This window comes from Xenopus laevis, chromosome 5S (assembly GCF_017654675.1).
Source record: "Xenopus laevis strain J_2021 chromosome 5S, Xenopus_laevis_v10.1, whole genome shotgun sequence".
Lineage (NCBI taxonomy): Eukaryota > Metazoa > Chordata > Amphibia > Anura > Pipidae > Xenopus > Xenopus laevis.
In genome coordinates this window covers 28,585,526-28,602,831 of record NC_054380.1, presented here as the reverse complement: position 1 = coordinate 28,602,831, position 17,306 = coordinate 28,585,526, and the positions used below count along the sequence as shown (strand labels likewise).

At 36.7% G+C, this 17,306-nt stretch overlaps 1 protein-coding gene across 2 annotated transcripts in view; it reads left to right on the top strand.

Moving 5' to 3' along the window:
• kiz.S (kizuna centrosomal protein S homeolog) overlaps positions 1-17,306 on the top strand; it is a 70,477-nt gene that overhangs the window by 12,396 nt on the left and 40,775 nt on the right. For both annotated transcript variants that reach the window (XM_018265096.2, XM_018265097.2), the window contains exons 6-9: positions 2,996-3,130; positions 4,153-4,308; positions 5,966-6,104; positions 12,719-12,872. In XM_018265096.2, coding sequence (XP_018120585.1) covers positions 2,996-3,130; positions 4,153-4,308; positions 5,966-6,104; positions 12,719-12,872 — 584 coding nt within the window. The remainder of the gene's footprint in view (positions 1-2,995; positions 3,131-4,152; positions 4,309-5,965; positions 6,105-12,718; positions 12,873-17,306) is intronic.

The window sequence follows — 17,306 nt, the reverse complement described above, 5'->3', positions numbered from 1 at the left end:
TTTCTTTTTTCTTATTTTTGAATAAAAGCTCAGAGAACAAGGAATCATGGTTATCTCAAGGCCTGTGCTGAAAGTGGAAAATACAGATTTTCTTTCTTTGCCTGTGCTCCTTCACTTGGTTTGAAGAGGACCAACACAGATGTATTGTGCACTATAGAATGTAACAGATATAATTCAAGCTGCCAGCTTAATCAGACTGTTTCCAGGAAGCAACCCGTATAAGAGAAGAACCTCTTGTTTGCTGACCTCTGATCCTATGCCTGCTGCAGATTGTCATAAATTCTGTATTTTCTCTCTCCTGCTAGTGTCCCTAGCCTTCCCATCTATTTATCCTTGCTTTCCCTTCAAGTGGCACCCTGAAAGACCACCCAGACATGATCACAATGGAAAATGAGCTATCCAGCCAAATAAAGGTTTAGTGAAACTAGTTAAGAAAGCGAAGAAAAGCTGTGCTTAGCAGCAGATAGGTTATGGTCTTTAGCATAGCTTTGTCCATTGACCAAGTCTACAGCACAGACACACTGTTGATACACGCACAGCTGTTTGGAAACTTTGCACTTGTTCTTTTGTCTTAAAAACGACTTCATTAGTGGCAGCTCTTTCATTTTTTCTTTTTTTAGTTAGATATATAATTGTTTGAAAAGAGAAAAATTCCACTTTAAAAAATAGTTGTTGTAGACAGCTTCAAAACCTCCAAGATTTTTTTTTTTTGTGGCTGGAAGGATATCTGATTCTTGTAGTGCTTACTTTAAACCCCATACAAAGCTGGCAGTCTGGAAGTGAAGCCTGAATGGCTATTTACAACGCGGTAAAAAGGATTAACAGATTTCCATTGTCGTGATGTTTAAATCTTAATTTGCATTATTTAACAACTGAAGCCTCCACAAAATCCTCATTTGTCCACCACAACAAGTAGATGTATGTGCCTGCAGGTGGTCTCAAGATCTGATCCCACACCAAAGAGATAACCTTGCAGTGCTGCGACGCTACACTAACCAATTGTTCTTTTGTCTCAGGACCTTGCTAGATATCACTATAATTACTTAATCGTTCTTACAAATTATCACTAGCTTGCAATCTTTTACACCCATGGCACATTTACCATTTTGTCTGCCTCCATGTAAGCTGGTGGAGAAACGCCATGTTGTATATCACTGACTTGGTCCTGAAAATACAAATCACAGATAACTGTCTGTTGAGTTAGGGCAGAGACACATGTGAAGATTCGGGGAGATTTAGTAGTCCGGTGACAAATCGCCTCTTTTTCGGTCGACTGATCTCCCCGAAACGCCTTCCCGCCGGCTAGAATCTAAATCACAGCCGGGGTGGCACTCAGAGCACTTTGTTTTCCGAAATTGCCCAAGTTTCCTTGTGAGGCAACTTCGGGCGACTTTGGAAAATGAAGCACTCCGAGTGCCACCCTGCCGGCAATTTGGATTCTAGCCGGCGGGAAGGCAGTTCTGGGAGATTAGTCGCCAGAAGAAGAGGCAATTTGTCGCCAGGTGACTAATCTCCCCGAATCTTTGCGTGTGTCTCTGCCCTTGAGGGCAGTTTAAGCCAGGTACAGGGATATGGTACCTGGTTAGAAGTGGATGTAATATTTCTGTGGGATGCATCGTATCCAGGATTCGGATCAGGATTCTGCCTTGCCGAACTGAATCCGAATCCTAATTTGCGTATGCAAATTAGGGGCGGGAGGGAAATCGAGAACAAGGAAGCAAGAAATGTTTTCCTCTTCCCAACCCTAATTTGCGTATGCAAATTAGGATTCAGTTCAGTATTCGTCCAAATCTTTTGCAAAGGATTCGGAGGTTCGGCCGAATCCAAAATAGTGGATTTGATGCTTCCCTATTGTTAATATTTTTTCCCACAGGATAAAGGTGATCCAGGTGGTCACACATTCCTACCAGAGATCAAGCATAGTGCCCCCCCCCCATGTATGGAGCTCAATGTGGTAGCCTTTTTGTGGCTTATGCAGTCAGAATTGGACATTTTTTTTAAAAGCAAATTTATGTGGTATTTCACCGAGATAGTTTGTCATGCCTACTTTCCCTTCTGTCCCCTCAGAGGCAATAGCCAATTTTTTTTTACATTATTCAGGAACTAATATTGCTGTTTTTTTTGTCAAATTATATATTTAAAGGGGTTGTTCACATCTAAATTAACTTTTTGCATGATGTAGAGAGTGGTATTCTGAGACAGCATGCTATTGGTTTTTATTTTTTGTGGCTCGTGTTATTTAGCTTTATTATTCTGCAGCTGTCTGGTTCGGAATTTCAGCAGCTATATGGTTTTTAGGGTTCAAAATATCCTAGCAACTAGGTGTGGATTTCAATGAATATGAATAGGGTCTGAATAAAAAGATTTGTAATAAAAAGCAATAACAATAAAACTGTAGCCATACAGAGTTTGTTTTTATATGTCAGGTCAGTGACGCCCATTTTAACACTGGAATAAGACTGAAATAGGAGCCAAATAATTGAAAATCTATCAAAAAGAAAAAATAAGGCCCAGCTGAAATGTTGCTTTGAATTAGCCATTCAATAACATACATAAAGGTGAACCATATTTATTTTTGGCACATGTGTACTCTTAAAAGTTCTGACTGTTGGTTAGTCCCTGCAAGGGTCCTATCCTCTTGAAGTCTTGCTGGCTCTATTAGCTCACACCTTTGGTTGGGGATTATATTCTGTATTTTGGCAACAGGTGCCCTTTAAGATTACTCTTTTTTAAATGTGTTCCTTTCTTTGTATAGGGTATATGACCGTAGCTAAATTTACCCTTACAGAGGCCACATTCAGAGGAACCTCATTCAATAATACAGTAATGTTCAAACATTTTGAGTGTTTTTCTGTTTTCTTTTGAACTTTAACTTTTTTTTTCTTACTTTAACCTAGATAATATACTGGGAAAAGGTGAAATTAAAAATATCACTCAAAACAAAATTGTATTCTTGTTTTGCTAAAGTATTTGTTTTCCCCTTACTTTTCTGTAGGAGTAACTTGTCTGATGAAGGATTTTTCCATTTGCTTCAGTCAATAGAAAGAATGGTGTTGCTAAGGGAACAGGGCGGTATGGAACTTTACCAAAGGGCAGGTATAAACCAGAAACAACTTCTGCGTCTCATAAGGCAAGACATTGTTTTGAATTGAATTAGTTCTTTTAATTAGTTCATTGTTGTTCGGCAGAATTGATGGCACTTATTACGTTTTCGTTTTACTTTAAGTACAGGCTACAGTGTTTTAATGCACTATTTATTGTTAATACATCAAGTACATATAAAAATTATTATAACGCTCGCCTCTCTTTGTGATATCACACCACTACGAAACGTCATTGCACACGGTGATTATAGCTGAGTCATAACCAGCTCTATTCACACCATTTACAGCCTTTTATGAGTATTTGTGACTGTAGGATAGGACCAGCAAATTCATTTGCATAGCTGGTAGTATACTTCCATTGTTAAAAGATGTTTATTTTTTTACATAGAACTTTTCCAGTATACAGTATATTAAAATGTTTTTGAACCTGGCATGTAATTTACTTATGGCAGCATGGCAGGTTCCAAAACATTTTAATATATGCTGGCAATTAAACATATGACAATCTTCAGTGAGAAGTACATTTGCATCACTTTGTTTCACTTGTGGGAAGAACGAATAGTTTACTTTTGCTTAATGATTAGGTAGTTTAATTTATTTTCAAATTTAATCGGGCACTTTATCCCCCTTTACAACATGAGTGTAATCATGTATAGGGCTTGTGGTGAACATATTTTCCCATTATTTTAATTTACATGCAAATTGTTATTTGTGCAAAATAAGGCAAACAGGGAGACTGAAGCTTCCCAATGTCTGGTCCTTGTGAAGTAGAGTGCACAAATAAGCAGAAATCCATTATGCAGGGTGATTATCTGAACTATGTTAATCAAATTGTATGTACCTTGCAAGGACTGAACATGGAGTTTGCCATGATTAGGCCAAGAAATAACAAGAACCATAAATTTTGTTCCAACAATAGACAAAATGTATGTTCAGCGCAAGCGCTATTCATTGCACACATGTTGACAAGGGGTATACGCCCCTTTAAGTTCCTCTGCCTACACAAGTGTGTGGTTCCATTTTTATTGGTGATGAATGTGTATTTCAGTGTTTGTAATCGGATGGGAGCACTGAGGGTTGAAGACCTTGAGGCCTGCTGTGCCCTTGTACTCTGCAAGACTCAGGAACTGCTGAAGAGTACATTTGTTGGATACTCGCATGAAGCAACTGCTGGCATTCACAATACAGATGAAAGTAAAGAGAGGTATCTTCACCCATTTCATTGCTGCTATATTGCAAGTAGAGAGCTATGATTAGGCCCACAACAACAATTTGTTTTCTTCATTTCTCTGTTGCTCTTAAGCTATGGGCACACAGGCTGTTGGTTCTGGCTGTTGTCAGCCTGTGTATTTTTACAGGCTGAGAGAAGCAGATCTGCTCCATGCCCCTGCTCCATTGATTTGAATCCGATCAGCATGTGTACGAGCACACACAGCAGAGCTAAAGCTGAGGTCAGTCCAAATACGCAAAAGGAGGTGTCTCCAAGCTGAACTCCGATGTGTGTGAACACACACAGGTTGATTAGATTCAGATAAATGGAGCAGGGGCACTGAGCAGATCTGCTTCTCTCAGCCTGCAAAAATACTAAGGCTGACAATAGCCGGAACCAACAGCCTGTGTGCCCATAACCTAACAAGGTTACATAGCTCTATGCATTATTAACTGAATTGCGTTTTTTATTGTGTGTGTGCATCTTTCACATTTCCTAATTGATGATGCAGCAGATGCTTAATTTTTTTCCTGGATTTTCTTATTTTTGCTGACATATTTTCCTGGATTTAGACCGTTGCATGGAGATTAGTCAGATCAATATTCCAGCTGCTGCAATCAGGGCTTTTAGCTGTAGTTGAGGTGCTTTGCTTTGACTCATGGGAAGCTACAAACTTGTTCATGCAACGCATTCTTATGCTTCCTTTCAAAAATATCAGTCTTCCGAAACTCTGTGCCAAAAACTGAGGGCTATTAATGAACTTGATTAAAAATAATTTGGACATTGTTAAGGATCTATTTCGTGGTTTATATTAAATATATACAGAATAATGTATCCCCTATTGTAAAATATCCTATGTGGATATTCAAAGTCATGACTTTATAAAGGAAAGAGGCCACAGTTCAAGTGCTCTTTATACAGATCCTGACTTCTACTTTTCTCATACTTTACATCAAGGGATGCTTCTTTTTTATAAATGTGACACAAATTTTATCAGTAAGCACCAATTATAACTGATGACATCACTTCACACCATTTATACATTTTACAAGATTTTCAGGGCTTTTTCTTGCTTCTTTTTCCTGCTACACAGCCGACTTCCCTTTAATAACCATCATCCTAGAAAATTTTTATGAAATTTGCCAAACTTGGCACTTATTTATTAAAGCATCTTCACCTGCAAAGTTTGTTTATTTTGCTACTAGAGTGCAAGATACTGTAGGCTTCTTTGCAATACAATTTTTGCAACACAAGCTTTCGACCAGCAAACCACACCCACAACTCACTTCTAGTCTGTAGTACATTTTACTAGCAACTTAGGATCTTCTTTTAGATTCTGCAGCTCTGAGAGCTGGACAAAATTATAGAAATATATTGGCTTTTCTCTGGCCCTACTAAATAACACTCTGATGCACCAGTATCCTGGTTCCTTACTTTTCATGTTCCCTCTGATGGGGTTGCTTTTTTAGTAATGCTACACATAGTGTACCTTGTCAGATACAGAGTATTCGGGGTGCTTAATGCCTAAATACTGTCCTCAGACAGTTGAATAAGGTTTTATACTGCAACCTATTTTACCTCCTTTCTCTCTCTAGAAATATGAATTTATAGTTGTATTAAATACTGGACATGTCCCATTTTTCTTAAACAGGTTCTTGTCAAGAAAACGTCAGGAACGTCTGCTTGGTCACATTGCATTCCTAAATAAGCATCATATTTTGAATGAAAAAGTACTTCCTGAATGTTTTACCTCCGTGATGATGTTGAGTGATGGACAGAATAGTTGCAAGGTTAGCATTTTTCTTAAGTGATTGTTGTTATCAGCATTACATTACATTTTCCTTAAGTAGGTGTTAAGAACTAGTAGACAACGCCACTTCAGATTCCTGCTTATCTTAGCTCCATCTATACCCTTCAATACTTCCACAGTTAGCATTGTTCATCATTTGTCCTTCACTGTCAGATGTTGCGAGTTCTATGTTTCCCATACCCGTTCAATGATTCTCCCGTGCCCCATGTTTCAGTATGCTTTTCTGTATCTTTAATTGTTTCTCTATGACAGGTACCCACTAATGTGATATGTTTTGATTTGACCTCTCCTTGCTTTGTGGATCGTAGACTTTGTAATATAGTTTTATATATTTGTTCCTACTTTATAAATAATATGTATTTTCTATCTTACTCATCATTTGTTCTCTAAATTATAATCTGTGTATAATTATTTACATATATTATTTGTTCTTTTGTTTTGTTTGTATAGAAAGGGCCAGGGATACCTTAAAATAAAAGCATGTGTGACATATATTCCTCACTCATCTATGTGTGTGTGTGTAAAGTTTGAATGGGCATATATTATGTCATCGAATGGTGCACTAAATATTGACACTCATCGTTCTAATCACAAGCAGACTTTTCACATTTTTGGATTTGGACCATTGGTTACATTGCTGGGGTTATGTAATAGAAAGTTTGCTATATGTCTTCTACAACAACCATTATATAGCAGCCAATGGAGGGGTGAGTTAGGTCATAGATGGCCTTATGGTCTACACCAGGGATCCCCAACCTTTTGAATCCGTGAGCAACATTCAGAAGTAAAAGGAGTTGGGGAGCAACACTTACATGAAAAATGTTCTTGGGCTGCCAAATAAGTGCTGTGATTGGCCATTTGATAGCCTCAATGTGGATTGTCCACCTCCATTGAGACTCTGTTTGACAGTACCTAGAAACACAAATTACTGCACACAAGCTCTGAATTGAATGTTAGACATCCATCCAGCAACTATGTAGCAAGCCAGCCAGTTCAGGTTATGATCGCAACAGTATATTAAAACTTAACCTTTAATAGTAACTATGCTTAATAAAAACCAAATAGGCTCAAACCGACATAAACACACGCAGCATGTTCCAATCACAGCTGTCTAATAAACATTTATTCAGGGATTATATCTGTCATTATGACAGTAGTAGTATTGGAAACTAAGGCAACTTACTTAATTTAATTATAGTGTGAATTTATGCATGACTTCATTTTAGATTGAATAGGCAGTTGATGCTTCCGCTCCATCCGTTTTTTGAAGTTGGCGACTTGTGTATCGTATAACTAAGCGCAATACTTCACTTACCCAAAGACTATAAGGTCCCCTAAATGTTAGTGACGTATATTGGGACCCAACATACTGCAAATTTTTACTGACATAGTGAGTATCGGCGATGATAAATTACTGGCAAAGCATCAATGATTCCCTATTAGGTGAAGCAATAGTATGGGCACTTCCGCCCTAAACAGGAAGTGACATCGCGCAACTAGTGTGAGTTTTTCAGACAGTGACTATTTAAAGGATGGAAAGGAGCGGGTCCGACACTTATGCCCCTGACGAAGCTGCCAAGCAGTGAAACGCGTTGGGTGGTGTAGGTGGAAGGTGGTGAGGCTAGTTCCCACGCTTCCCAACGTAGCTAGGCAGAAACTATAGCATTGGGAGGGAATGGTGGGGGGCTCAAAGGTGGCTCATTGGAAGGTGTGGAATACATTTAAGAGCGCTACTGGCATTAACGCTGTGTGAACAGTGAAGTGCATTTAAACATTTGGTTACCACTAGCCTACCTAATCCGCCTACACATTCAGTTTTTCATATGTGTTATTTTTAAGGACATTGTCCTGCACAGCTGTGATTGGAACATGCTGCGTGTGTTTATGTCGGTTTGAGCCTATTTGGTTTTTATTAAGCATAGTTACTATTAAAGGTTAAGTTTTAATATACTGTTGCGATCATAACCTGAACTGGCTGGTTTGCTACATAGTTGCTGGATGGATGTCTAACATTCAATTCAGAGCTTGTGTGCAGTAATTTGTGTTTCTAGGTATATGTTTCGTTGTTACCAGCTTGCAGGCTACAGGTCGTTTAACTTCCCTATTAACCCCGATTAATGTGTGTCTGTTTGACAGTACACCTAGTTTTATAGAACCAAAACTTGCCTCCAAACCTGGAATTCAAAAATAAGCTCCTGAAGCTAATACATTTTGAGGCAACTGGGAGCAACATCCAAGGGGTTGGAGAGCAACATGTTGCTCACGAGCTACTGGTTGGGGATCACTGGTCTACACCAAGCAAATCAGATGCATTGGACTAAGGGGCATGTTTACTAACATTGGAGATAAATATCTGGAGAGATGTCGCCCATAGCAACCAATCAGATCTTTGCTTTTGTTTTCTAGCTTATAGGTGGCTGTTTATATCTTATTGCTGATTGGTTGCCATGGGCAACATCTCCAGTAATCTCTCCAGATATTTATCTCCAATGTTAGTAAATGTGCCCTCAAGTCTGCAAACTTTATAGACATTTTGTTTCCCATTGGAATCATGGCTCATTAAACATGTAAGGGCTAATTACTCCTAACACCGCACTGGGCCACTACTTTTTACGTTTAATAGACATAATAAATAAAGTAATTGAATAACTGACCGCTTACTTACAGGTAATGTAAAAAATCCTCTAAAGTCACCTAGGGTTAAAAATATATAGATTTGTTATTGTATTTATTTTACCTTATTATATCCATGATTTTGTGATGGGGCCAAATACTGTCTCCTCCACAAAAGATTTGGGGCAAATACTGAAACAAATCCAAACCTTAATTTGCATTTTTAAAATGTGTTAATCTCTGAACAAAAATGTGTGAATTCAGTTTTCATCACTTTAAAATCACATGGCTTTAAAGGGGAAAACCACACAAAAACTGCTTTTTTTGCAATGAAAGAATATATGACTTGCCATTTTCAAGTATATATTCATTACCATTTTCAGTGGATTTAAAGTTATTTATAAATGTAGTTAATGTAAACACTGTAGTAGAAGTCAGTTCTTCTCTAGGTCAGCTACATAGTTTCAGGAGAGCACAAAGAAGGAACGACCAGACTGATACTGCTTTAAATAGCAGTTAGTTTTACAAATAATTTGGATTTGGTGTGGCAGAATATTAAGGATTTCCCAATGCTGGAAATAGTGCTGTGATTGATCTGGTTCCCAAACCAGAACTAGCTTATGGGAAAAAAAACCTTTTTAAAAAAACAAAAAAAAACATTCAGTACTAAGCCAAAACCATCAATTGCTCGTTTGCAAAATCGATTTAGAGGCTGATTTATCAACCATCACCATCTGGGTTTGGGCAGCAGAAACCACAGGTGAGTTTCTGAACTTGTGGTTTCTGCAGTTGTTGCTCAAACATAGATTAGCAAAGCTTTATAAATCAGCCCCTAAATGTCTTGTGACTTACATTAACGGAAGACAACAATTTTAATATTTTTTTGTTTCAAATGTAAATATATCGAATAGGACTGGGAAATAATTTTTTTGATTTAGGGGCAGATTTATCAAAGGTCGAAGTGAATATTCGAATGAAAAAACTTTGAATTTCGAAGTAATTTTTGGGTACTTCGACCATCGAATAGGCCAAATTCGACTTCGATTCGAATTGAAAATACTTTGAATATTCAACCATTTGAAAATCGAAGAACTGTCTCTTTAAAAAAACTTTGACACTTCGCCACCTTAAACCTGCCAAATTGCTATGTTAGCCTATGGGGACCTCCTAGAACCTATAGCCAACGTTTGGCTAAGTTTTTACAAGTCGTAGGGTTTTTTTTTGAAAATCGTTCGATCGATCGAACGATTGTAATTCTATCGCAAACAGCTAAATTTTTGACTATTGAATTTTTCAATTCGATGGTCGCATTTCGAAGTTTTAGCAGTTCGAAATTCGACTCTTGATAAATCTGCCCCTTAGTGTATCCCTTCTGCATAAATGTTTTGTTAACAGACTGATCAAGATGAATTACTGTGTTGGTTGCATTTTTAAACTTACTGGTGTTCATACATAATTTCACGATTTTTACTGTAAACATAACGATATTTTTTCACAATGGTCTGAATTATATTATATAGATTTATATTTGTTTTTTTTGTTGAATGACAACAAAGGCACATTTGTATTCATTGCTGTTGTAGGATTCACCAGTACCTTTCATTTGTAATAATAATGTCCAAACATCTTTCACTAAAGAAAAAACTAGTCAAGAAAAAAATACCTTTGGTTTCAGATCAATGGGAAAGTTAGGAAAATCCTGGCTACATGACCGCACAGTTATGCAGCTGATGTTATTCCGTAGTTTCACTTTCATTTGTATTTCTGAGATTTACATTGTCCTCTAATAGCTTATTAAAGTGTTATTCATTTAGTAATAGAGTAGCCTTGGAGTCCTTTTTCCTTCCTAGGAGAGTGGCCTTGGAATATGCCCTTAGGAGCGAAACAAATTAACCTTACATTGGTGCCGTGTGTAAGCTAGGTAGTAGCAGTGGAATTTGCCATGAAGATTTAAGCAATTATAATTCCTTCCATTATTGGAAATCCTCATCGAGCTAGCTTTTGTATAAAGTAATGTAGTTAGCTCTGTTACAATAGGGATGAGGTCCCTATCTAACCTTGAATGAAATGAATGAGCTTTGTGCAAAGTGGGTACTTTGTTCATTTCTCAAATACATATCTGGTTACTTTTTGTTGTGGCAGAATCCGCTTTCCCCTTTAGAGTTGCGGGTTATGTGAGTCTGTAAACTCCCACACTCAGGTTGCCTGGGCTGCTTGTCCTTCTTTATTTCTGTCGGTAAAATATGTGGAAAATGTATTTTTCAATATACGTTGCACAGTGCTGAGGAAGATAGTGATCCTTTATAAACTAATTATAAAAATATTAGTATATTGTGAATACCAATAAATAATCATCATACCAACCCTCCGCTGCAAAGTGGACCCTCTTTAACCAGCTCCAAGAGGATATCGTATTTGTTTATTTATATAGCACCACAAATATATTTAATTCTTTGCAAGGTGTACAAAAGGTAAGATTATTATTAAAGGGATACTGTCATGGGAAAACATGTTTTTTTCAAAACGCATCAGTTAAAGGTGCTGCTCCAGCAGAATTCTGCACTGAAATACAATTTTCAAAAGAGCTTTCAATTTTTTTTATATTCAATTTCGAAATCTGACATGGGGCTAGACTTATTGTCAGTTTCCCAGCTGCCCTAGTCATGTGACTTGTGCCTGCACTTTAGGATGGAACTACTTTATTTTTACTTTTATACTGTTATTTCTCCTATTTAATGTAACTGAATCAGTCTCAGTGGGACTTGGCTTTTACTATTGAGTGTTGTTTTTAGATCTACTAGGAAGCTGTTATCTTGTGTTACCTTCCCATTGTTCTTTTGTTAGGCTGCTGGGGGGGGGCGGTGACAGTACAGCAGTAAAGAGTGACTAGAGTTTATCAGAGCACAAGTCACATGACTGGGGGTTGCTGGGAAACTGACAATATGTCTAGCCCCATGTCAGATTTCAAAATTGAATATAAAAAAATCTTTTTTTTCTTTTGAAAAATGGATTTCAGTGCCGAATTCTGCTGGAGCAGCACTATTAACTTATGATTTTTGGAAAAAAAAAACATGTTTTCCCATGACAGTATCCCTTTAAAAATACATCGAGAATAAATATTTGAGTACTAGGATGTTTCAATACACAGTTGGAATGTCCCTGTCCTGAAGAGGTTACGATCTATTAGGAAGAAAAGATAGACATCATTACAAAGTGCTTTGTATTTATTTATCATCTGGTATTTATATGGTGCTGAAAAATGCTTTAGAGATTGTTCATCATTTACATCACTGCCTAACCAAGTGGAGCTTACAGTCCATCACATTCACACATACTAGGTTTCGTTTCATTAGAAGTCACGTATGCTCCCCGGATATTTTTGCAGTCTGGGAAGAAAACCAGTGACCAATGCAGACACGGGAAGAACATACAAATGCTTTGCTGATATTGCCTAGGTCGACATAGAACTTTTGACCCCAGTGCTGGAAGCCAGAAGTCGTTTTGCAGCTTTATAGCTGCATTCAATATGCCTGTTTATCAATCTCTTAGAATAAAATCAGAAATAAGTGGTAAAAGTGAATGAAAGATGTAATTAAATATGCATAGAAATACAAAAAAGTTTTAAGGTGATGTTTACTGTTTGCAGCAATACATTTAGAGAATATTGGCATTTATGCATCTGATTTGGAGCTGCCATCTAATTTGGAGCTGTCATATTGTTTGCCTCAGTGATCACATGCACAAATAACAACGCTGGACTTAGAGCTTATAATTGATAGCACTGTAGCTGTTGTTATCTTAGGAGCTATAGCAGAAGCAAATAATAATTCAACTTCTACCTCTAGAAATACATTGCAATATTAATATATTTGTAGTCTATATTATCCCTTTGATTAATCTCAGGTAATCATCTAGTTTAGGTAGAATACTATAGAAGAAGTTTACTCATATCCCAAAGTGACAATTTCTTTTTCTTTGTAGAGTGTGGAGAATGTGGAAAATTCTACAGAAGATGGAAATGTACCTCAAGTTAGCAGCACTATGAAAGATGATCCCTTAACTATAAAGCCTAGACAAATTGTACAGGAGCTTTATAAAACGACTGGATCGTCGCACCAAGAATTTGAAACACAAGGTACATTTTAGCGGTTATAACTGTACTAATTTACATATACGTATGAGTGCCCAGCACAATGTGAATTGTTATATTTACCAATTTGTTTATCAATTATATAAGGGAAATTAGTGCTGAAACAATCAGATTTTCCTACATAAACATAAACTTTTTACACCATATCTGTATCCAAAATTGCAAAAAATAAAGATGTTTGGGGTGGAACTATGAAAAGTTTGGGTACTTTGCTGGCAACTGAGAATGATGGGGCTTCCCAAGTATTGTCTTATATTCTTATAATGCATGGTCAAGGACCAGATGATAAATTATAAAGTCTGTACAACCCTTGAGCAGACGTGGGGTAATAAAAATCACAAGCAAGGCCATATCGAACCACGGGCAGCAGTTGGACAGTTTTGCATTATGTATTTTCACACACATTTCAGAAAAAAGAAAGGCTGATATTCCAATATAATAATGTTTTTCCCCTTAATTGCACAATCATCAGTCTGTCTATATGCCCTGGTTACCATCCCACCCCTAGTTTGTGTAAGCAGGCTAATAAGTGAACACACCACAGTTGAGTGCCAAAAACAGAAAATCAAGATGGCTGATTACATCACCGCTGGCTTATGTAAGGGAGTCATCAGCCAACCCAGGCCTTATGGGGTATACAGTTATTCATAACTGCACATTCTGAAGATTGTTCAGGCCTAAAAAAACAGTATACAGCAGTATGCCGAAACAACCATCTGGTTACATGTGCTTACATATAGTCACTTTATTGATTTTAGATTGAACACTTTAACAGAGTTCTCCAAAAAGGTATAGAAAAAGGGTCTGCTACTGATGTTTTGTTAAATACCATTTGTATTTGTATATCATAAGGAAGCTTGTAGCTCAACCTAGCCTATAAGGACCACCAAAGTTAAAAATTATTTTTACTCATTTTAAGAAAAGATGTCCAGAGAGAGATTATGCCTTTTTATAAAAAAAAAAAAAAAAAAAAATTATATATATATATATATATATATATATATATATATATATATATATATATATATATATATATATATATTTTTTTTTTTATTTTGTGCAGAGTGGCACACGGCTTTAACTGTTGAGAAAGGGGACCGAAATGTAATGTTGACTGTAAATGCACTTTAAAAATACAAACTTTTGACTTGTTTCACCAAAAGTACCAGTGTTGCTGGTCTTTTTGAATAATATATATATATATATATATATATATATATATATATATATATATATATATATATATATATATATATATATATATATAAAAATTTGTGAGAATAAGGGATAATTTTCCAAAAGTGAATGAATGCTATTATTTTTGCATTTTATCCTTATCCTTGGATAAAATGCAAAAATAAAAGCATTCGTTCACTGTTGGAAAAAAGGAGTGTGCTGATCCCTTATTCTTATATGATTTACTTATTAGATATAGGTGGAGACATTTTCTGAATACCTTCATATTCACATATACTGTATACAGAAAAGTGGGATCGTCCATATAGCAGATTGTTCTGCTCTGTGTTACGGAGAAGGGGTGTCTTTAGTAGGTATTATAAGCAAATGTAAAAAGTTTCCTGATATGTAATATTCTGTGTACAAAACAAGCTATTTATTTACAATCTCTATAGAAAAATAAGTTACTAATACCTTTTACTTTATATTTGTATATATTCCCTTTACAAATCTGATAATTTACAGTATCTGCTAAAATGCAAGCTCTTGTAGTTTCTCTGAAGGCGTGGCCCTGACACTGTGGTGTTTCCAATCCACTGCAAGTCGTTAGCAGGGATTATGCCTTACAAGAAGATAGGGTAGTCTGTCTGTTTTAACAATTATGAAAACATTGATATTATTTCACATCAAACAAAACCAGCATCCTTCCCACAATAGTTTGGCAATGTTTCCAAATAACAACAGTAGTAGTAGTCACCACCTCTGGGTTATCTTCCTCAGTATCCATCTCATCAAAATCTAAAGAGCCGGGCAATTAAGATGAAACACCGTTTAAGATGGGCACATTGATTTTGGTCGTTTGAGTGCATGCTTGTTTTATTCACTGTGCAAAAAGCAACTTTGCTTCTGGCTAATTAAGTTTGCTGGCTTTCGCTAGATGTGCTATTAAGAGAGACAGTGCTGGTATTTATATAGCAGTTTTTATTTCATCTAGTTAGAGTAAAAATAATTTTAGAAGCCCAGCTTGCACAATCATTTTTATGGCAGCTGAAACAAACCTAGAAGGAATATATTTATTAAAAAAAAAGTTCACAGGAGAGCCGTGTGTGTGTGTCCAGGCTCATTGTACAGTGTGATGTTCAAGGATATTTGCTTAATTCTCTATATAAACAGTAATCAGCATCTTTATGACAGTGTATGTCAAATGTCATTGTGCTTTGCACTTGTCTGTGTGTTGAGTGCCATGCTTTCACTAGATGGCTGATTTTGTTTGGCTGCTGGGAGGAAAGGGAGGGAGGTGATATCACTCCAACTTGCAGTACAGCAGTAAAATTGATTGAAGTTTATCAGAGCACAAGTCACATGACTTGGGGCAGTTGGGAAATTGACAATATGTCTAGCCCCATGTCAGATTTCAAAATTGAATATAACATAATCTGTTTGCTCTTTTGAGAAATGGATTTCAGTGCAGAATTCTGTTAACTATTAACTGATTAATTTTGAAAAAAAATTTTTTTCCCATGACAGCATACCTCCCAACTGTCCCTTTTTCGGAGGGACAGTCCCTCTTTTGACAGCTCAACCCGCAGTCCCTCATTTGTACTGGAAAGTCCCTCTTTTCTCTGCACTGAACAGCCAGAAAAAGAAACAAAGTTTCTCACTTAATTGGCTTTTAGCAGAGAGCCCAGAACAGCTAACAGGTGCAAATAAGATACTTTGTAACAATTTTGAGACACAAAAACACAGTTTAGATAAGGAGAAATATTTTCAAACTTTCATAACCTGCCACATTTTGTAAAACAAACATGGTAATTAGGGGGTGTGGCCACAGAAGGGGGTGTGGTCAGAAATTGCTGTGCTACGTGCGGGAAAATTTTTTTTGTCCCTCTCTTTACTTCCAAAATGTTGGGAGGTATGTGACAGTATCCCTTTAAAGAAGAAAAAAGTGAATGTTCTGGAATAGCAAAGTCAAAGTCATGACCTTAATCCAATTGAAATGTTGTGGAAAGACATAAAGCGAGTGGTTCATGTGAGGAAACGTACCAATATCAAAGAGCTGAAGCTGTTCTGTATGTAATGGCTGAAATTCCTCCAAGTCGATGTGCAGGATTGAGTAACAGTTACCGCAAACATTTAGCTGCAGTTATTGCTGCACAAGGGGGTCACACCACATACTGAGCAAAAGTAAGTAAATACTGATTTACTTACTTTTGCCACACACGGAAATGTTATTGGATTTTTTTTTCATTAAATGCATGACCAAATATCATAATTTTTGTTTCATTTGTTTAGCTAGGTTTTCTCCATCTACTTTTGACACTTGTTTGAAAATCAGATTATGTTTTAGGTCACATTCATATTAAAATGTAGAAAATTTGAAAGGGTTCACAAACGTTTAAGCACTACTGTAGCTACCCAGAGGTATTTGTAAATAGGATTAACTGTACCATGATCAGGTAGAGTATAAGGCTGAAATACCACATACCAGTATAGGTTTATGTATGGAATCTAAACGCTAAGGTAAGAGGTGCTAGGGCTTTTAGTTTTGAAACACATGGGGACCTATTTTATGGTCGTTTTTAAAGGGGAAAAACTTGAATTTTTAGAGGGAAAAAATAAACTAAATTTTTTTGAGATTTGTTATGCTCCGAAGCTGCTAAAAAATACGAATCTAAAAAATACGAATCCGAAAATACAACAGCTAAAACCTGGAGAAATCTTGTACAAGTCAATGGCAGATGGTCTCTTTAACAGTTGGAACATGTTTGTTACCTTCAGGATCCAAGAAAGTTTGCGCTGATATTAGTTCAATAATCGGGCACACAATTCAAGTTGTTGCACGATTTTGTTGCAACCTTTTCTTGCACAGATTTTTTCATATCAAAGAAATCTCATATTTAGCAAGCAGCAGGCTTTAGATAATAACCCCACACTTACGGGGTTATTTATCAAAGTCTGAATTTATCTCGATATTTTCTGCTACAAACTCCGATCAAATCCGCTAACATCGACAGGTCTGAGATGCCAGATTTTCAGACTTTTCCGAAAAATTTGTGATTTGTTTTAAAAGTCAAATTTTTCGTGATTTTTACATTCGCAGTTTAGTAAATAACCCCCTTATTCTCCCTTCAGGAGTAAAGCCTTATGGAGATTCCTTGCCTTGGGCAGGAGAGGTTCAGTTCATTTATGTAATTCTGATATGGTCTCTTTTGGATTCATACAATACATTATCACCCCTTAGTG